Here is a 23,358-nt window from a genome sequence, read left to right on the forward strand (position 1 = left end):
GGGCAGTATAGCCATTTTCACGATATTAATTCTTCCTAACCATGAAAATATATGTTTTTCATCTTTCATTCTGTGGACATGATGTATCACATTAATTGATTTGTGTATGTTAACCATCCTTGCATCCCTGGTACAAATCCCACTTGGTCATGCTAAATGATCTTTTTAATGTGTTGCTGAATTCAGTGTGCTAGTATTTTCTTGAGAATTTTTTGCATCAATGCTTATCAGGAATATTGGCTTGCAGTTTTCTTTTTATGGTGTGTCTTTGTCTGGTTTGGATATTGGGGTAATACTGGCCTCATAGAAGGAGTTTGGAAGTATTCCCTGCTCCTCTAGTTTTTAGAATAGTTTGAGTAGGATTGGCATTAGTTCTTATTTAAATGTTTGGTAATATTTAGCAGTGAAACCATCAGATTCTGGGCTTTTCTTTACTGGAAGACTTTTTAATTATGGCTTTGATTTTTTACTTGTTATTGGTCTATTCAGGTTTTGGGTTTCTGCACAGGTCAAACTTGGTTGGTTGTATGTATCTATTAATTTAACCATTTCTCCTAGATTTTCCAATTTATTGGCATATAGTTGTGCACAGTAGTCTCTAATGATCCTAATGATCTCTTTCTTTGTTTCAATTTAATTTATTTCTGCTCTGATCTTTATTTCTTTTCTTTCAATTCTGGGTTTGGTTTGCTTTTCCTTTCTAGTTAAAATGCATTGTTGGGTTGTATATTTGAGGTTTTTCTACCTTTTTATTGGTGCTTATAGCTATAGTCTTTTCTCTTAGTACTGCTTTCATCATATCTCATAGGTTTTGTTATGTTGTATTTCCATTATCATTTATTTCAACAAATTTTTAAATTTGCTTCTTAATTTTTTATTGACCCACTAGTCATTCAGGAGCATATTATTTAATTTCCATATGTTTGTATAGTCTCCAAAATTCCTCTTGATGTTGATTTCTAATTTTATTCCATTGTGGTCACAGAACGTACTTGATATCTTCATTCTTGGGATAATTTTTAAAGACTTACTTTGTAGCCTAACATATGGTATATCCTTGAAAATAATCCATGTGCTGAGGAGAAGAATGTGTATACTGCAGCCATTTTGTGAAATGTCTTGTAAATATCTATTAGGTCCATTTGGTCTATAGTGAATAAAGTCTGGTGTTTATTATCTGTCTGACTGAACTGTCCAGTGTTGAAAGTGGGGTGATGAAGTCTCCAGCTATTATTATATTGAGGTCTGTTTCTTAGCTGTAGTAATATTTACTTACTACAGCTAAGTAACACTCCAGTGTTACATGCATATACATTTACAATTGTTATATCCTCTTGCTGAATAGACTCATTTATCATTAATATAATGGCCTTCTTTGTCTCTTTCTATAGTTTTTGTCTTCCAGTCTATTCCATGTGATATAAGTATAGCTACTCCCGCTCTTTTTTTGTTTCCATTGGCATGAAATATCTTTTTCTATCCCTTTATTTTCAGTTGATATTTGTCTCTATAGGTGAAGTGTGTTTCTTGTAGGAAAGAGATCATTGGGTCTTATTTTGTTTTTAATCCATTCAGCCACTCTGTGTCTTTTGATTGGAGAGTTTAATCCATTTGCATTCAATGTTATTATTTATAAGTAAGGACTTACTCCTGCCATTTTGTTATTTGTTTGCTGGTTATTTTGTGGTCTTCTCTTTCTTCTTTCCTTCCTTCCTATCTTCCTCTTATTAGGTGAGTGCAAAAGTAATTGCAATTTTTGCATTGTTGGAAGTTGCCATTTGATACTGACATACATTCTTAAATAAATGTGGTTATGTCATACATCATTTTAATGGGATTTTCTTGCTAATAACATTACTTGCTATGGAAACGATGTTAGACAAAAAGCAAGTTCAAGTGATTTTCTTATTTGAGTTCAAAATAGGTGGTAAAGCAGTCGAGACAACTTGCAGTATCAGTAACGCATTTGGCCCAGGAACTGCTGACAAATGTACAATGCAGGGGTGGTTCAAGAAGTTTTGCAAAGGAGACGAGAATCTTGAAGATGAGGAGCATAGTGGTGGGCCATTGAAAGTTGACAAAGACCAATTGAGAGCAATCGTTGAAGCTGATTCTCTTACAACTACACAAGAAGTTGCTGAAGAACTCAACATCAACCATTCTACAGTCAGTCATTTGGCACTTGAAGTAAACTGAAAAGGTGAAAAAGCTTGATAAGTGGGTACCTCATGAGCTGAGTGAAAATTAAAAAAAAATCATTTTGAAGTGTCATCTTCTCTTATTCCATGCAACAACAATGAAACTTTCTTCATCGGATTGTGACATGCAATGAAAAGTGGATTTTACATGACAACCAGTGATAACCAGCTCAGTGGCTGTACTGAGAAGAAACTCAAAAGCACTTCCCAAAGCCAAACCTGTACCCCAAAAAAAGTCATAGTCACTGTTTGGTGGTCTGCTGCCTATCTGATCCACTACAGCTTTCTGAATCCCAGTGAAACCATTATATCTGAGAAATATGCTCAGCAAATCCACGAGATGCACTAAAAACTGCATTGTCTGCATATGGCATCGGTCAACAGAAAAGGCCCAATTGTTTTCCATGACAACGCCTGAGTGCATGTCACATAACCAACGCTTCAAAAGTTGAATGAATGGACTATGAAGTTTTGCCTCAACCACCAATTCACCTGACTTCTCACCACCTGACTACCACTTCTTCAAGCATCTCGACAATTTTTTGCTGGGAAAATGCTTCCACAACCAGCAAGACATGAAAAACGCTTTCCAAGAGTTCGTTGAATCGCAAAGCATGGATTTTTATGCTACAGGAATAAACACACTTATTTCTCATTGTCAAAAATGTGTTGATTGTAATGGTTCCTATGTTGATTAATAAAGATGTGTTTGAGCTAGTTAAAATGATTTAAAATTCACGGTCTGAAACTGCAATTACTTTTGCACCAATCAAATAGTGAAGGTATTGGTGTGTTTTAATTTCTTTTTATTTTTTGTGTACCTGTTGTATGTTTTTTGATTTGAGGTTCCCATCAGGCTTGCAAATAATATCTTATAATCCACTATTTTAAACTGATGACAACATTAACACTGATTGCAAACTAACAAATAAGCAAAGAGAAAACTAATGAAGAGTCTATCCCTTAATTTTGTCCCCATGCTTTTCACTTTTTGTTGTCTGTATTTTATTGTACTATGTCTTGAAAAATTATTGCAGTTATTATTTTTGATTGGTTCATCCTAAACTTTCTACTCAAGATATGAGTAGTCTACATACCATAATTACAATGTTACTCTCTGTACTTGCTATTATCAGTGAGTTTTGTAGCTTCAGATGATTTCTGATTGCTCATTAACATCCTTTTCTTTCAGGTTGAAAAACTCCTGTTAGTATTTCTTTAGGACAGGTCTAGTGTTGATGAAGTCCCTCAGCTTCTGTTTGTTTGGGAAAGTCTTTATTCTCTTTCATGTTTGTTGGACATTTTCAATGGATGCACTATTCTAGAATACATTTTTTTCCTTCAGCACTTTATTTTACTTTATTATTATTATTTTTTGAGATGAAGTCTTGCTCTGTTGCCCAGGCTGGAGTGCAGTGGTATGATCTTGGCTCACTGCAGCCTCCACCTCCCAGGTTCAAGCAATTCTCCTGCCTCAGCCTCCCAAGTAGCTGGGACTACAGGCATGCACCACCATGCCTGGCTAATTTTTTGTTTTTAGTAGAGATGGGGTTTCACCATGTTGGCCAGGCTGGTCTCGAACTCCTGACCTCAGGTGATCCACCTGCCTTGGCCTCCCAAAGTGCTTGGATTACAGGTGTGAGCCACTAAACCTGGCTACCTTCAGCACTTTAAATATGTGATGCCACTCTCTCCTGGCCTGTAAGGTTTCCACCAAGAAGTCTGCTGCCAGATGTATTGGAACTCCGTTGAATGTTATTTGTTTTTTTTTTTCTCTTGCTGCTTTTAGGATCCTTTCTTTATCCTTGACTTTTGGGAGATTATTAAATGTCTTGAGGTAGTCTTTGTTGGGTTAAATGTTTGGTGTTCTATAACCTTCTTATACTTAGATATTGATATTGTTTTCTAGGTTTGGGAAGTTCTCTGTTATTATCCCTTTGAACAAATGTTCTACCCTGATCTCTCTATCTCTTCTTTAAGGATAATAACTCTTCAATTTGCCCTTTTGCAGCTATTTTCTAGATCTTGTAGGTGTGCTTCAATCTTTTTTATTCCTTTTTCTTTTGCCTCCTTTGAGTTTGTATTTTCTGATAGCCTGTCTTCAAGGTCACTAATTCTTCTGCTTGATCAATTCTGCTCTTGATCAATTAAAACACTCTGATGCACTCTTCAGTATGTCAACTGCATTTTCAACTCCAAAATTTCTGCTTGATTCTTTTAAATAATTTCAATCTCTTTGTTAAATTCATCTGATAAGGATTCTAAATTACATTTCTGTGTTATCTTGTTGAGTTTCCTCAAAGCAGCTATTTTGAATTCTCTGTCTGAAATGTCACATTTGTCTGTCTTTCTGGAATTGGTCCCTGGCGCTTTATTTAGTTTGTTTGGTAAGGTCATGTTTTCTTGGATGGTCTTGGGTCTTGTGGGTGTTCATGTGTCTAGGCAATGAAGAGTTAGATATTTATTATCGTCTTCACAGTTTGGGCTTGTTTGTATCTGTCCTTCTTGGGAAGGCTTTCCAGGTATCCAAAGAGACTTACTTGTTTTGATCAATTTTTTTTGTCACTGCCACCATATCTGCTTTATGGGGAACCCAAAGCCCAGTAATGCTGTTACTCTTGCAGCCTTGTAGATGTACCAACTTCGTGGTCTTGGATCAGATCCAAAAGAATTCTCTGGATTACAAGGCAGATATTCTTGTTCTCTTCTCTTACTTTCTCCCAAACAAATGGATTCTCTTTCTGTGCTGAGCTCTCTGGAGCTGGGGGAGGGGCAATACAAGCACCTCTGTGGACACCACCACTGGGACTGTGCTGGGTCAGACCTGAAGCCAGCACAGCATTGGATTTCAACCAAGGACAGCAGTAGCCACTGCCTGGCTACTGTTTATGTTCACTCAAGGACCTAGGGTTCTATAATCAGCTGGTGGTGAAGCTAGTCAGGCTTGTATCCTTCCCTTCAGGGTGCAAGTTTCCTCTGGCCACAGGCAGGTCCAGAGATGCCATTAGGAAGCAGGGCCTAGAATCAGAAACCTTAGAAATCTACCTGGTGCTCTGTTCTTCTATGGCTGAGCTGGTACCCAAGCTATAAGACAATGCCCATCCCTCTCTCTCCTCCGCTTTCCACAAGGAGCAAAGTCTCTCCCTCAGGTTACCACCACCCTAGGCGCATCATGAGTACTGCCTGGCTACTGCTAACATTCAATTAAGGCCCCAGGGCTCTTCAGTCAGCTTGTGATGAATTCCTCCAGGCCTATACCTCACCATTCAGGGCAGTGGGCTTCTCTCTGGCCTAGGGAAGATTCAGAAATGCTGTTGATGTGTAGAGGCTTGTACTTGGGAACCTCAAGAATCTGCTTGGTACTCTACCCAACTGTGGCTAACCTGGTACCTAAGCTGCAAGACAAAGTCCCCTTTACTCTTCCCTCTGCTTTTCTCAAGCAGAAGAAGTCTATCCCTATACTCATCACAGCTGGGCATGTGTTTGGTCACACCTGGAGCCAGAATGTCTCAGATTCTCACTCAAGGCCCATGGCCATGTACTACCTGGCCACTGTGCTGATTGTTCAGGGCCCAAGGGCTCTTTAGTCATCACATGATAAATCCTGCCCAAACTGGATCCTTCACTTCAAAGTAGCAGGTTCCCTTCTGACACAGGGTGTGTGTCAAAATGTTACCTTGGAGCTATGGCCTAGAATGGGAGTCTGATGCCTCTGCCTGGTGGGCTAGCCTACTGTGGCTGAGCTGGTATCCAACTTGCAAGATAAAGTCCTTTTTACTATTCCCTTGCCTCTCCTCAAGTGGAAGGAAGGATTTTCTCCTTGAGCTGCACTATGTAGAGTTGGAGGAGGGGTGGCACAAGTACTCTTGCCCACCCTTGCTGATGTCTCACTAGGTCATGTGTACCCCAAGTCCATTGGCTTCGAGTCCAGCATAGCACAAGGATTTGCCCAGGAATTGCAGACCTTGTGGCCTAGACCGCTTTTCAAGTCTATTTAGTACCCAGAGCACTTTAAGCACCATGGTGGTGAAGCTTGCTGGAACTCATGTCTCTCTGAGCCTTCATATAGAAACTTGACCTGGAACTTAAGGGTAACAGAAATCATGGACATAAACTAGGAAGGAAGTAGTATGCAGACATCAGCAAAACTATCCCTTCTGTAGTCAATGTAGTAAAAAAATTTGTAAATAAAAAACATGCTCCAGATATACAGCTTAACCAGGAAGAAATGAGGAAGAAATATTTACATTTTTTTTTTTACTACATTGGCTACAGAAGTAGAACTGGCAAGCAGGGGGAATACCCTTGTTTAAAATTACTCTCCAGTAGAAAAACAGATTCTTCAGATCATTTACAAATGAAGTTAGAATCTCTCTAAAAATATTTCTTGGAAATACAGACTGCTTGCAGATTTAAATTTTGGCACTGGTGTGATATGAAATTAAACAAATTTACTGCAGATGAATTTTACTGGCACGGCTAGTGGCAACTGAAAGACTCATACATAAGGATTCTATTTTCCATCTCAGCCTCGTCACTTGACTCACATCCCCTTCCAGGCCAAGCCTATCTTAGGGTATTGTTTCCAATTGGAGGCTGTGGCAGACCTCATACAGTGCCACTCTGATTACAGGGCTCCTGGAGGGGCGCTATCTCACATTGCTCTGTAAGTAGCCATTTTTCCTCTTTGACTATGACCTCCATCCCCTTTATTCCTATTGAGGAGCATGGAGTTTCATGGTCAGCCCTGTGCTCCAACCAGATACTTTCTTTCACCTCCTCTTTCCAGAGTATGGTTGATAGTTTGTGGTTGCTAATTCAAGGCACCCTGTTTGTTTTGTTATGTTTTTTCAGTGGGAGGTATGGAAAATCCAGTAAGTAAAACGAGTTTGAGTACTACTCTCTCTGAGTTTTCATCTTCATTTACTCTTGCCTATTATTGCCAACATTCTCCCACTAAGTGTCTCTGATAGAGGTGCACATATGTAGGACATTATCATCCATTGACAGATTAGGGCAAGAGAATTGTAAGTCCACAACATTCCTTAAAGGCTCAGAGAAGCCTGATCAAACCCAGCCCTACTCACGCAGAAATAGTCTTTTCTCGAGGTTCTGGAGGAAGTCCCACTGTCAAATGTTTCTGGTGGGAGAGAAGGTCTGTGCAGGCCTAACAAGAAATAGCATAATATTATCCTTTCTGTAGCACCTCAGGTTGCCACAAACATTTCTTTTCAGCTTAGAAACCTTTGCTCCTCCTTAACTTAATGACACACTGAACTCTCTTCCTCAGAAAATACCATGAAGATCAGAAAAGAAGGATTTCTAGGAAGGAACAATGAGGTCTTTTCACCTCCTAGAAAGTAGGAATGTTTTCGTTTGCTTTGTTTTTGTTTTTTTTTTCTTTCTTTTAAAAAAATTTGTTTAAATTTTAAAGTTTTTAATTTTTATGGATAAATAAGAATTATACATATTTATGGAGTACATGTGATATTTTGATACAAGCATACAATGTGTAATGATCAAACCTGGGTAAATGGGACATCCATCACCTCAAATATTTATCACTTCTTTGTGTTGGCAAGATTCCAAATCTACTCTTCTAATTATTTTGGGATTTACAACAAATTATTATTAACTATAGCCTCCCCGTTGTGACATTAAACACTAGATCTTATACCTTCAATCTAATTGTATTTTTGTACCCATTCACCAACCTCTCTTTACCCCCAACTCCTGACTATCCTTCCCAGTTTCTGGTATCAATCATTCTACTCTCTACCTCTATGAAATCAACTTTTTATGCTCCCACATATGAGTGAGAACATGTGCTATTTGTCTTTCTGTGCCTGGCTTATTTCACCTAACAGTACCCTCCAGTTCCATTCATGTTATTGTAAATAACAGGGTTTCACTCTTTTTTAATGCAGGATAATATCCAATTGTATATATATACCACATTTTCTTTATTCATTCATCTTCTGATGGATATTTAAGTTTATTTATACCTTTTCTATTATGAATATTGCTACAATAAACATGGTAGTTGTAGATATCTCTCCCATATACTAGTTTCCTTCCTTTTTGAGATATACCTAGCAGTTGGACTGCTGGATCACATGGTAGTTCTACTTTTAATTTTTTGATGAACCTCCATACTGTTTTCCCTAAGTGGCTATACTAAGTTCCATTCCTACCAATGGTATATAGACATTTCCCTTTCTAGGAGGTAGGAACCTAGTGTGAATTAATTCTTAAGATACAGAATTCTCAACATCATTATAAAGATGTTATAGTTATCATCTTTATATATATACACACATATATATAACATTTTAAAAATTTATTTATTTATTATACTGTAAGTTCTGGGGTACATGTGCAGATCGTGCAGGTTTGTTACATAGGTATACAAGTGCCATGGTAGTGATTTGCTGCATCCATCTCCCTGTCATCTACATCAGGTATTTTTCCTAGTGCTATCCCTCCCCAATCCCCGCAACAATATATAACATTTTTATAAATTTATAATTCTTGTAATTCATAAACAAAAAGAATTGAATATCAAATTTTACAGGGAAAAGACATCTCACATGGTTGGAGGCTATGGTTGTTTTAAAAAACAATTATAGAAATCAAATTTTTAAAAAGCACTCTTATTTAGATTTGGTATAAATTACAGAATTTATAGTACCTCATCAAGTGCTTCCACTTTCTTCCTTAAGATCCCAGAAATGTATCGGATCAGGCCCCAGTGACGAATTTCTCCCACTTTGCCATATAGCTCAGTAAGAAGCTCTCTGACTGTAGCACTCCCTTCATTATACAATTCAGTGTTCCAATCAGGTCCTCTAGAATTTCAAAGATAGGACTACATCAGTTATAAGTAAAGCCTCTGGCAGTACTTTTCTTTCAGTGTTATAATGAATATGCTGAAATTGAGGGACATTCAGCAAAATAACTGATTTGTATTTTTCACAAATGTTAATAACATGAAAAATGAAGACTCAGGAACTGTTCCAGATAGAGACTCAAGACATCTGACAACTGAATAAAATGCGTGATTTTAGATTTTTTTTGTTATAAAGACACTATTGGGCTATATGACAAATCTTAATAATGTCTGTAGATAGTTAATAGTATTGGCTTAATGTTAAACAATTACCTGATTTTGGCAATTACATTGTGCTTATGTAAGAGAGTTTCTAATATTTAGGAAATACGGACTGAATTATTTAGGGCTAGATGGGGATTATGTCTGCCACTTATTCTCAAATGGTTCAGAAAAAATAATATATGTGTGTGTGATTGAGTATAGATGATGATGTTGATGTGAAAGAGAGAGAGAGATTAAAAGCTCAGTGGCAATGTCTGAGGGATCTGGATGAGGGCTATCCAGAATTTTTATTGTACTATCCTCACAACTTTTCTCTAACATTGTTAAATTTTAAATATATGAAAAAAGTGCTATGAGATCTCAGAATTGGGGGAAGATTATTTTTACTATTAGAGATTGGAGAAAGTTTCATGTGGGTGACAGATAACCTAGGCCTTGGCGGAGAGATACGCAAGAAGTAGAAATGGAGTGTGGTAAAGCAGAGTATTCTAGGCAGATGCAAACACAAGAATCAAGGTAGACATGTAGAGGCTGTGTTTTGGGTATAATAAATAGACTGATTTAGTGACAGCATTCACATTATAAGTGAAGAGCAATGGTAGATAAAGGTTGAAAGTAAAATCATAGAGGATTTAGATTTGGCCATGATTCCTATGGTAGTGTTGATGCTGTAGCGAGAGGCTGGGGATGAGTAGGAATTGAAGACAATGATACAATTTCAAGTCTGGGTTACTTGATATCAGCTCTGCAAAAAATTTAAAAATTAGCTTGGCATGGTGGCATGCACCTGTGGTCCCAGATACTCAGAAAGCTGAAGTGGGAGGATCACTTGAGCCTAGGAGTTCAAGACTGCAGTGAGCCATGTTCATGTCATTACACTCCAGCCTGGCTGACAGTAATATTAAGTAATATAGAAAGTCACTATATAAAGGTAAGGAGGGTCAGTTAAGCAAGAGGATGTAACAATTGCAAATGTATATGCACCCAACATTGTAGCACCTAAATATATAAAGCAAATATTAACATATCTAAAGGAAAAGATAGACTATAATACAATAATAGTAGGGGCCTTCAACAGCCCATTTTCAGTAATGGACAGATCACTTAGACAGAAAATCAACAAACAAACATTGGATTTAAACTGTACACTATACCAAATGGATCTAACTGATATTTATAGAACACTCCATCCAAAAGCTATACACATTATTCTCAACTTTTCATGGAACATTCTGCAGGGTAGATTATATATCAGGCCACAAAACAAGTATTAATGAATTGAAGAAGATCAAAATCATATCAAGTACCTCTTCTGATCACAATGATATAAAACTAGAAATCAATAACAGGAGCAACTACAGAAACTTTATTAATACAAGGAAATTAAACATGCTCCTAAACAACCAAGGGATCACTGAACAAATTAAGAGGGAAATTACAAAATTTTCTTTAGGCAGATGAAAAGGAAACGTGACATATCAAAACAGATACAGAAAATGCTATTCTAAGAGGGATGTTTACAGTGATTAATGCCTATATCAAAAAGTAAAAAGATCTTAAATATATAACATAATGTTACAACTAAAGGAACTAGAAAAACAAGAACAAACTAAACCCAAAATTAGTAAAAGGAAAGAAATAATAAACATCAGAGTGGAAATAAATAAAATAGAGACTAAAAAAGCAATACAAATGATTAACAAAAAGAGGAGTTGTTTTTTTTTTAAAAGATAAACAAAATCAACAAAGCTTTGGCTAAACAAAGAAAAAAAGAAAGAATACCCAAATAAATAAAATCAGAGATGAAAAGGAGATATGTAGCCTGGGCAACATAGTAAGACCTCATCTCTATATAAAAAAAATGTAGCTGGACATGGTGGCATGCACCTGTGGTACCGGCTACTCAGGAGGCTCAGGTGGGAGGATCACTTGAGACTGGGCAGTCAAAGCTGCAGTAAGCCATGATCATGCCACTGCACTCCAGCCTGGGCAACAGAGCAAGACCCTGCCTCAAAAGAGAAAAAAGATGATGAGATATAACTGATACCACAAAAATACAAAGAATTGTTAGAAACTATTATGAACAATTATATGCCAACAAGTAGGAAAACCCAGAAGAAATGGATAAATTTATGGACACATACAATCTAGCAAGATTGAAGTATGAAAAAACAGATCTGAATAGATCAATAACAAAGGAGATTGAATCAGTAATAAAAAGTCTCCTATCAAAGAGAAGCTTAGGACCAGATGGCTTCACTGCTGAATTGTACCAAATGTTTAGAGAACTAATACTAATTCTTGTCAAACTATTTCAAAAAAAAAAACGGAAAAGGGGAGAGTTCTTCCAAACTCATTTTATGAGGCCAGCATTACCCTGATACCAAAACCAAACAGGGACACAACAAAAAAAGAAAACTAAAAGCCGATGAGAACGCTCACCCACTAATGACTGTAAAAGCCCCAGTTTAGTTTCCTTTCCCTGGGCTCTCAACCTTTTTTAGGAGCAACCTGGGAACCTTCTTTGCTCTTCCCAGAAAGCCCCATTACATGAGTAATAAATATTCCACAACTTCTTGGTATGTGTATGTCACCGTCTATCTCAACATTCAAAACAAATTTAGGGGAGGAAAGTCCATCCTGCCTTTTCATGGTGACTACAACATGGAAAAGGAGGCAGAACTGATTATTTTTGTGTGGGCCTGTGGGGTTCAGAAGAGAGGAGTTCAATTTGGACATATTAACTTTGTACTAATACAAAGAACCTACCAGGATGCCTGACACATAGCGAACAAAAATGTTGGTTTCTTTTTCTTATAAACCTTTATATTCTTCCTTCTCTTGAGTTAAGAATTTATCTATACATTTGACCAAATAATGAGGCTTAAAAATAATCTAATAATGACAATAATACTTACCAGTTATTGATTACCCACCATGTGCCAGGCATTGTTTTATAGACTTCATGGATATTATACCTTAATCTTTACAATAACTCTATGAGGTATATATAATCCAAATTTTATAAATGAGGACAATTGAGGCTTTGAAGTTACATGATGGATAGGTTGTTAAACGATATTCAAATCTAGATCATGAAACTCCAAAAGCTTTGCTCTATTTATTATGTTATACTTCCTCTGTATATGAACATTAAACTAGATTGATAATATCCATCACTTACTTCATAGTATACAGTATGTAGAGGATATCAGCTTGTTCCTGTAAGCTTGAGGTCTCATTTAACTGTAAAACCAGTGCTTTGAAGTCCACCTCCCCAGACTGGTCTCTAGGAAGGTGTATTTCTACACGAACAGAGGGAACCTTTAGTTTGAGAAATGATGAAAAGAAATTAAGTTCAAAAGTGCTCAGCTTAAATAACGCCCTAGAATGAGTCATCTTTTCACCTCTAAACCTTTTCCAAAGTTATTCTTTAAATATTAATGAAAAGCAAAGGAAAAATAATGAAACTTTCCAGATATATAATATAGCAATCTAGTTTTCCCAAAGTCTCTCCAGACAAACTTGCCCAATGTAAAAGTGAACTGAAAAGAACATGTATCTTCACCAGGATAGCATTTTGCCTACCACTAGTTACTAACAAGAACCATAATGGCTAGTTCTATTATTTTCCATAAAGATGGCAGTTTTTCAAAAAGCCGAGAGAAATACCTCATGCACAAATTTACCTGGTCCTCCTGTCGAGGATGAGGTGAATCAAGTAAGTTGAATGAAGGCCGGGAAGTCTGAAATAACTTTATAGGAAGATACATGTGAACATCTGCAAAAATATGACATTTGTGGGAAATATTAGATAATTAGGAGATTAATCAAAATGCACAGTTGACTCCAATGATGAAGTCACATGTAAGTCAGTTCTTTATAGAACAAAAATGAGAAATTTCTTCTTTCTTGGTAATATCAAAGAAAAGAAATATGAATATTAGATAATATAAAGAATTTCCAATTAATAAGTATATTTTGAATTGAATTTCTAGAATTATAGCACTAGCTGGACATGTAAGATATTAAATTTACTAATGTAATTAATCCACAATGGTGCTTTCACTGTTACTTTGATGGAATATGACATATAATAGAAAGAACTCAGTTGCATTTTATATTTTCTGAACTTTTCTAGGTGAATATCTGGCTGCTAGTGGTTGAATTTCTCTAAGAATAAGTGAATGAATGGATGATCCTATCTAGGGAATAAAAAAAAATTGTAGTGGCTGACCAACTTTCACATATTCTTAAGATTTTTTTACTTACAGTTCATTGTTGAAATACTTACCATAAGCTCTAAAAAAAGATTTTTCATTTTAACCACTTTACAGATACAGAAAGAGAGATACGGAGCTCAAATAACTATTCAAGTAAGTAGCAGAGCTGGGAATTAAGCTCAAGTTTTCTGGTTCACAATTGAGAAGTAAAACTTAATAAACATTTCTTCATATAAGCCCTTTCTCAAGGAAGCATACTCAAAGGCTATGCTAAGCTTTCGCCTATTATAAATGTTAAATTATTCCCAATGTTCATGTTTAATATCTTTGGTTAGTAATGGTCAATAAAGTTTTAGACAGCAAGAGCATGCATGTCAGTCATTCTCATCATCTGTAAAATGTTAACATTCAGGTCTTCCAGGTGTGGCCAAGTAGCCCTTCTCTCCTTTCATATCCAGCTACTATACAGACATTGAACACCCTTAGGAACCATGACTACTCCTGGCAATGTGTGGCAGAAGACACCCTCCATTGTAAATACAACTAAAGGAGGGTGGTGGTCATGGGGAGGAGAATGGCAAAGTTGTAAAGTATGATATTATATTTGACAAAACAGGTCTACATTGCTGTAACAACAGAATTCCATAGAAGTAAATTTCCCAAAGGAAAAGCTCTTTCTACCAATTTTAACTTTAATTGAATTGAATTTCAGATGGACATGGAGCATATTCAACTATAGTTGAATATGCTCCATGTCTCTTGTTCTGCCTCTTCTCACCATGTTACTAGTTTAACTAGACTACATAGCACTATCTGCAGCATAACTATACACAATTCACTAATTTTACAAGTATTTGAGTCTCAAATGTATAGGCACTGTCTGAGATGCTGGGGATAAAGCAGTGAACAAAACAAAGTTCCTGCTTACATTGTAATTGATGCCCACCCCCATCCTGGGCTTCACGTCATCCTGTGCCTGACTCTAGTGAGTCATGGCATTACTCACTCTGTACATGCAGTTCCTTGGCCTTGGTCACCAAGGACATTAAGTCGCAGGTTGTTTGCACAGCAGCTCGGAACCGATTTAGCCCTCCCTTCTGTGAGGTAGGGGCTAGTTTAGGATGGGGAGCAGTGTGCGCCAAAAGGTGATCTAAATAACGAGCAACTTCATCACCACAGCGAGCTGCAAGGTTAGTGGGGGGAGGGGGAAGAGAAAAAAATGAAAACATTTTAGTTACTGTGCAGTCTACCCCAGCAAAGAGAATGACTGGCTCCTGTGCTCACAACACAGCACCAGAAGTAGGTTATTTTTAGCTCATGGAGGAAAGTTTGTGATCATATTACTTCATGCTTTAAGATTCAGAGACCATGACCATTTACCAGGACCCACCTCTTCTTCAATTTGCTGAGACAAAGTCAGGGTTTTTGAAAGCAGTATGAGCTTGTTTTATACTGGAGCAAGCATTTAGTAATCTGTGTATTTGCGTGTGTGCATGTGATGGTAATGGTGGCAGGGATGGAGGAGGAACAGAACAGGGATCGTCAAGTTGCACTAATGTGAGGGGACTTCTGTACGGAAGGGCCAGGAAAGGCCAAAAATCTTTTTAGTCACCTCATTTGCTTATTCACCAAATATGTGTTGTGTGCTGTGTACCAGGCAGTGTACTAGGTGCTGATATTTCAGTGGTGAAGAGGATGGATATGGTCCCTATTCTCTTGGGCTCCCCTTCCCCCCATACACCTTCTATAACATTATCTCTGAATATGGGTAATGGAAAGAAAAAAAATGATATATCCTGAGGAAGCTTAATATTTCAGACTTTACATGATTAATCACAATGTTTATAGTTAGAAAAGCACACTATTCAGATCAATACCAAAGTCTACTATATCAGTCATGAGTCATCTGCTTTTTTATTATATTTATTGATCTCTCCAGATATCTTCCTGTGCTCTGATGTGACTAATGGGAACTAGTAGAACTGTAAGAATGGAACTTATATTCAGTGACGTCCTAATGACAAAGATTGCAACCTTGAATACAATCTAGAAACTTGAGTGGAGGATTATGAAGACTACAGAGAGAAGCTCTTTACCCACAGAAGGGCTGGTAAGCAATTAATACATGAATTAATTAAGGGCTGATAAGCAATTAATACATGAATGAATTAAATACATTCATTTTGAGACGACTGATGAGTAAACCCAGAAGTAGGAAAGTGATTCAGAATGCCATAATGTCAAATTCAGTAATATGTATCATTAGAAAGATATATTTTAGTAATCCAATGGAATGAGTATTACAGATAAAAATCGCAGCTACCCATAGAATAGCAAACAATCTCAATATATGATCTTATTATCTAATTTTCAAAGTATTTTATGTCAAATAGACCTCATGACTTTGGTTATCACTGATAACAGTAAATAGCCTTATATTTAATGTACTTTTCCAACAAAGAAATTCAACTGTTTTAGATCTTACAAAAACAAATACAGAATGAATGAAGTGGTAAGTAGGGAGTAAATGCCAGGTCCAAAAAAAGAAAATAGTCCTTCGGACTGCTAATGTGTTGCCCTATTGTATATGAGATTGTGCTGGCTGACCTCACTGAGGAAAGCGAATTTATTTATTTTTTTCTCCAACATACCACTCTAAAGATAAAAAAATTGGCTGCCTTAAGATACAGGCTAACAACCAAATAACCAGACATTTGAAAGCAGGCAAATCATGTTTTAGATGGCTAGACAAATAATTCTTTCTTACTGGCCCTTCTCTGTATGGGACTCAAGCAACATAATAACTGTTCTGCCCAAGTCAGTATTTCACCACTATAGGGCAGTGTTGCTCAGTCATTTTCAATTCATGCCCCTGCAATACTTTCCACTATATCACCTTTGTATTCCTAGAAGCCAATTAGAGTTTGACTTAGTGGTATCTAGTTTGTACTATGAAAATAATAAATATACTGAATAGGCTTTTTAAAACTACACAGACCTTCCCAGAGATTCTGATATGCTCTTCTAATATTATATAAAAAGGACTCTAATTAAATTTCATATTTTTATGCCTTTTAATGTCAAAAAGCAGTATTGTATATGTATTATTTTCCTACTTCATGCTTGACTAAATATCTCTCACTCACCACTGCTTCTTCCCATGTCAAAATCACCAGCCACTTCAAATGCTGGGAGAGGAATCTTCCCCAATTGTAACTGTAAGGGACAGTCCAACTCCATACTCCACAATCACCACAAGAATATTAGACCAGAAACCAAAGGTAAGTAGAGGGAGCAAAAGTAAAGCCAAACAAAAGTAGAGATCTAGGTGTATTAAATAGGAGTGAGGATAGAACACTGTGAGAGTGCTGGCAGCATAAATTATTAAGGATGGTGCTAAACAATATTTTGTATTTTTGTCCAGCCAGGCCAGTGCTTTATGAAGTCTCCTTACCATGACTTGTTGAATCATAATCATTCACCCAGTTGCCAGATTCTAGGTCATCATAGTTGTCATCATAATCTTCACTGTACAGCTTACCCTCAGGTCCAGGGTCCATGAAGCTCAAGTGTGTGCAACAAGATGTTGTCAAAAACTCTGACAATTTACCTGTTTGAACCCTAAAAATTAGAGAAGAAATAAGAAACAGAAAATCAGGGGTGGTCCTTTTTAAACAATACAATCTTAGTGATAAAAGGACACCTAGCATGTTTTGTTGGGGGATTACTGATATGCATATATTAATATAAATTTTGTAAAACTAAAATTTTACAGCACTCCTAAGCATGGTGTACATCTTAAATGGTTAGGGCACTGTGTTAATAAAGGTTACAACTATGGATTAACAATCCACCAGCAGAAGAGTTTTGCTCTCTTCTACTGCCATATACTACATTGCTAACTATGCCAAATATCTGGTAAAAATTTGCATTGGCTACTGGAGAATCCTGGAGAAAATGAAGATAATTCATCACAAATCCATCACATCATTTAAAAAACACCCCAAGGGCCATTTTGAACATACAGGATGGTACTTGACAATTTTATAAATTATAGTAGACTGTAAGCCATACCGTATCCTACTTATGAAGACAACTGCAAAACCCAAAAGCAAAGTCAGCATTACCAAATTTCTAAAGAGGCCAACTTGAATGGGCTATCAATGGCCACATCCTGGATAATTAGAATATTGAAATAATGACAGAAATGAATCATGACATATTGAATAAAATAAGAATCTATGAATCTATGCTGATATTAAACTACAAAATAAAAGGGGGGAAAGGAGAGCTCTTTTTTAACATAAGAATTTCAACCAATAAGTGTATACAGAGTGATAGAAACACTATATAATGACTCCATTAGTAATAAGTGATTCATGCAAGAATCAATGGAAGCTAATATAATTTGATCAAAGACTGTTGGAAAATGGATATGCAGAAACCTGGTAGATACCAGGTTGAACACTTTAACCAAGTGATCAAGGTTAATACTGCCCAATAATGTCACAACAAATCTCATGTGCCTCCTGAAATGATACACTGAAAAGAACTATAGTAAATTCTTATAATTGTATGTTTCCCTGGCATCTATTTTGAATGTAAGTTAAACTTTCTCATACCAGAAGCAAAACTCAGTCATTTTTGACACAGTTTCCAGTTCTACACCTTCCTCAGTTCCTCACTGTGATCAATCCACATATCTGCACTATACAACTTCCTCCTGGTGACCACCACCCTAAGGGACAGCTAAATATGATCTATTTGACTAGCCTTGCTGATCCCCACATCCTTCATGAACTATGCCAATATGCCACAGTGATCACCTCTCAGTTACAGTGTGACCTTCTGGAAGTCATGCCTGCTTGCTTTAAACACAGCAATTAAAAATCCCCAAGGAATATCTGTTTGGATAATGCCCTGGACCTCAATAAAGGCATTAGTCCATGGGTCTCTCATTTTCTCTTTCCACATGTTCCCTGACCTCCGTGTGTATGGCCTCCAGGTATTCTGTGTACCCCACCCGCAGGACCTGTAAACAAAAATAAAATCTTTATTTCCATCTTGTGCCTCTCCTAACCATTGAAGGGGTGTTCTCCATCTTAAAGATCCTAAATTAAAACAAGGACCCAACAATACACAGGTAGTATTCCTGCCAAAAACATAGCCTGAATCTAATCATGAGAAACAACCAGACAAATCCAAATTGTGAGATATTCTACAAAATAACTGCCCTACATTCTTCAAAAATGTAATGAAAACTGTCACGAAAGACTGACAAAAGGCTGGAAAACTCTTCTAGATTAAAAGATATCAAAGAGATATAATAACTAAGCATTAATGTGTGATCTTTGGTTGGATCCTCGACTGGTGAGAAAACAGCTATGATAAAATATTATTGGGATACTTAGGTAACTGTTTTTACTTTTCTTTCTGCTTTGTTTATTTATTTATTTATTTCCAACTTTTATTTTAAGCTCGGGGGTACATGTGCAGATTTGTTACATGGGTAAATTGCATGCCACAGGGGTTTGGTATACAGATTATTTCATCACCCATAGTAAGCATAGTATCCAACAGTTAGTTTTGCAATCCTCACCTACCTCTTGCCCTCCACCCTTAAAAAGTCCCAGGTGTCTATTGTTTCCTACTTTGTGTCCATGTCTACTAATAAGTGAGAACATGTGGTATGTGGTATTTGGTTTTCTGTTCCTGCATTAATTTGCTTAGGATAATGGCCTCTATATACATTCGTGTTGCTGCAAAGGATATGATTTTGTTCTTTTTTTTTTTTTTTGAGACAGAGTCTTGCTCTGTCACCCAGGCTAGAGTGCAGTGGCATGATCTTGGCTCACTGCAACCTCTATCTCACAAGTTCAAGCATTTCTCTGCCTCAGCCTCCCAAGTAGCTGGGATTACAGGTGCCCGCCACCATGCCCAGCTAATTTTTGTAGTTTTAGGAGAGATGGGGTGTCACCATCTTGGCCACACTAGTCTTGAACTCCTGACCTCGTGATCTGCCTGCCTCGGCCTCACAAAGTGCTGGGATTACAGGTGTGAGCCACCGTGCTGGGCTGATTTCATTCTTTTTTTATGGCAATGTAGTATTCCATGGTGCATTATGTACCACATTTCCTTTAACAAGTCTACCATAGATGGGCATCTAGGTTGATTCCATGACTTTGCTATTGTGTCTAGTGCTGTGATGAACATATGTATGTAAGTGTCTCTATGGTATAATCATTTATATTCTTTTGGATACATATCCAGTAATGGGATTGCTGGGTTGAATGGTAGTTCTATTTTAACTTATTCGAGAAATCTCCAAACTACTCTCCACAGTCACCCAGGCTGGAGTGCAGTGGTACCATCCTGGCTCACTGTAACCTCCGCCTCCCAGGTTCAAGCAATTCTCATGTCTCAGCCTCCCTAGTAGTTAGGATTACAGGTGTGTACCAACATGCCTGGCTAATTTTTGAATTTTTTGTAAAGATAGGATTTTGCCATGTTGGCCAGGATGGCTTCAAGTGATCTGCCTGTCTTGGCCTCCCAAACTAAGTGTGATGATTATATTATGTATAAGAATGCATTTGTTCTTAGACAAAAAAAACCCTTAAATATTTATGGTCGAAGAGTCATGATATCTACAGCTAATTATTTCAGCAAAAAGCATGTGTGTGTATATATATGTGTGTGTGTGTATATATGTATATACGTATACACATAGTATATATAGTATGTACATGTGTGTATATGCATATGTATGTGTATGGGAAGAGGTAGGAAGAGAGAAAGGAAGCAGGGAAAGGCAGGAAGGGAGGGAAGGGAAGAAATAGAGAATGTACAATGGAACAAAATGTTAATAACTGGTGAATCTCGAGAAAGGGTATATGGGTGTTCAGTAGTATTCTTGCAAATTTCTGTAAGATTGAAATTTTTCAAAATAAAAACTTAAGGGAAAAAAGAAAAGCAGCTATAATCAAATAATCCAGTAGGCTTAAAAAAAATAAACAAGACAGGCTTTCTGATCCTTTGAGATCTAGGCAAAGAACAAGGTGGGGAAAACTTCCAACCTTCCTCTACAACATTAAATTCCTTGAATCAATCTATCAAACATTAGCTCCTCTGATTAGGTTGGGAATATGTTATTGAAGATACAGTTAGCCCCTGCTTATACTTGCAGAATATGTTCCAAGACTCTCTGTGGATTCCTGAAATTGCAGATAGTACTGAACCTTATGTATATACTATGTTTTTTCTTATACATACATGCCTATGATATAGTTTAATTTATAAATTAAACATAGTAAGAGATTAAAATAATAATCCTGGAATAGAACAATTACACCAATATAGTATAATAAATGTTATGTAAATGTAGTCTCTTTCTCTCTGTCAAAATATCTTATTGTACTGTACTCACCTATTTGCAGACTACAGGTTGTCCATGGGTAACTGAAGTATCAGAAAGTGAAATTGTAGAAAAGGAGGGACTATCATACATAGAAAGGCATCACTGGTATGCCAATGCTACACCCAGGCCCATAATTTCATTTCATTTCACTAAAGAGTGTAGAATACACTTACCTTGCCCCACCAAAATAGCCATCTTGCATTTTTCGGAGTGCTGCCAGGATACTTGAATTCAAACTTGTTCCATCTTCATCTTGAAATGAAGAGAATTTTAAAACAATCTTTGTGGTTTTAACTCTGAAGTAGGGGGAAATCTTTTAAATATTTCAAATAAACATTCTGGTGGTTATAGTACAAATGAGACACTCCTCATTAACCACCCTGATTTTAACAATTCATCTAAGAGCCAACAACACTGAAGAATAGGCAAATGGTAAGGGAAGATGACTAATATACAGATTTCCTTAAAGTCATTATCTTATTTGTCAGCATTATCTCATCTGTCAAAAGTACTTAGCACAGTGCCTGATGGCAGAATGCTGAATGAGTACTGAATGCTGATAATAATACCAGTAGCCACTACTTGTTGAACGTTATATGCCAAACACTGTGCTAAACATTTTATGTATATTATCTCATATAAAGAACCTTGGCATATATGTCTCTGTACAGGCATAAAAAGTATCTAGAAAGCTAACAATATCTGATTTTATGTGGAAGAAATCATACTACACATACTCTTTCATGATCTGCTTTCTAACTTATCCTTTAGAATAGCTAAAAATAATTCCTAGTAAATTTAGATTGTTTTATATTAGAATCAACACTGTAATGAAGATCATTGTACATATATCTTGATGCACTTATTCTATTATATCCTTAGGTTAAATTCTTACAAACAGAACTCTTAGGACAAATGAAACACTTACTAACTCAATTTAGAGACTGCCAAATTACCCATTATAAGGGTTGTGCCAATTTTATTTTCACCAACAGTATAGAAAGTGACTTTTTCCTACACTTTTAACAATAATTGGCAATAATCTTTAAAATTTTTCTTAATCTGATATGTAAAACAAGATATTGTTTTAATTTTATTGCCAATAAAAGTATGCATATTTTCATGTATTTACTAAAAATTTGTATTTCTTTTATGAATTGCCTGATCATGTCCTTTTCCCATTTTTCCATTGGGTAGTTTATCTTTTTTCAATTGACTTTCAAGAGTTCTTTATGTTTTGTGGTCATTACCTTTTTCTGTCTCATATGTATGACAAATACATATAGTTTATTATTTTTCTTTCAACCCCATCCACAGTGCTTTTGATATAAAAGATTTATTTTAATTTTCATGTCTTTAAATCTGAGAATATTTTCATGTCTTGCAAAGGACAGCTTTCTTCAGTCTAAGATCACAAAAATATTCACACACGCACACACACACACACACACACACACACACACAAATATATTTTTTGAGATGGAGTCTCACTCTGTCATCCAGGCTGGAGTGCAGTGGTGCAATTTTGGCTCACTGCAACCTCCTCATCCTGGGTTCAAGCAATTCTCCTGCCTCAGCCACCCAAGTAGATGGGACTACAGGTGCATGCCACCACACCTGGATAATTTTTGTATTTTTAGTAGAGACGGGGTTTCACCATGTTGGCCAGGCTAGTCTCGAACTCCTGATCTCAAGTGATCTGCCCGCCTCGGCCTTCCAAAGTGCTGGGACTATAGGTGTGAGCCACTGCCCCTGACCACCTATATTTTTTTCTAAGATACTTAATAGGTTTATTTTTTATGTTTAGCTCTTTAATTCATTTAGAATGTATTTTTTCAAAAAAAGTAAAGTAGCAAGCCTAAATAATTTTACCAAATGTATTTACAGTTACATTATTTTGTCTCTATTTACAATCCTACCTTTATCATTATTTTAATTACCATGGATCCTTTACTTTAAAAAAAAAATCTGGCTATTCGTTTACATTTTCCCTTCCATATGAAATCCAGGTTCAGCTTGTTCATACAAATTTATGTTTTTATTATTATTGGGAAGTGAACTGAATTGATAGATTAATGAGAGTGGATAATTTCTCAATATTAACTATTTACATCTAGGAACATGGTATATCTCTCTACTAATTAAAATATTTTATTGTCTTCAATGATTTTATAGTTTTTCTCATATACTTTTATAAATATTTCTGTTCAGCTTACACTTGTATTCTTACTTTTCTAGAAAATCTGTCAATTTTATCTAGATGTACAAAATTTTACTTTTATATTTTTATTTTATTTTATTTTATTTTTTTATATATATATTTTTTATTTATTTATTTATTTATTTTTAAATTTTTTATTGGATTTTAGGTTTTGGGGTACATGAGCAGAGCATGCAAGACAGTTGCAT

The 23,358-nt window shown here is 36.3% G+C and overlaps 1 protein-coding gene across 8 annotated transcripts in view; it reads right to left on the bottom strand.

Moving 5' to 3' along the window:
• The window catches only part of PHKA1 (phosphorylase kinase regulatory subunit alpha 1), a 186,775-nt gene that overhangs the window by 40,634 nt on the left and 122,783 nt on the right, over positions 1 to 23,358 (bottom strand). For 4 of the 8 annotated variants that reach the window (XM_078362948.1, XM_078362944.1, XM_078362943.1 and 1 more), the window contains exons 17-23: positions 21,123 to 21,201; positions 16,990 to 17,156; positions 14,542 to 14,718; positions 13,002 to 13,093; positions 12,497 to 12,636; positions 8,890 to 9,046; positions 7,286 to 7,365 (exon numbers count right to left, since the gene is read on the bottom strand). In XM_078362948.1, the coding sequence (XP_078219074.1) occupies positions 7,286 to 7,365; positions 8,890 to 9,046; positions 12,497 to 12,636; positions 13,002 to 13,093; positions 14,542 to 14,718; positions 16,990 to 17,156; positions 21,123 to 21,201 (892 nt within the window). The remainder of the gene's footprint in view (positions 1 to 7,285; positions 7,366 to 8,889; positions 9,047 to 12,496; positions 12,637 to 13,001; positions 13,094 to 14,541; positions 14,719 to 16,989; positions 17,157 to 21,122; positions 21,202 to 23,358) is intronic. The other 4 variants (XM_078362950.1, XM_078362949.1, XM_078362947.1 and 1 more) reach the window with 1 other exon arrangement.

Source organism: Callithrix jacchus, chromosome X, assembly GCF_049354715.1.
Source record: "Callithrix jacchus isolate 240 chromosome X, calJac240_pri, whole genome shotgun sequence".
Taxonomy (NCBI): Eukaryota; Metazoa; Chordata; class Mammalia; order Primates; family Cebidae; genus Callithrix; species Callithrix jacchus.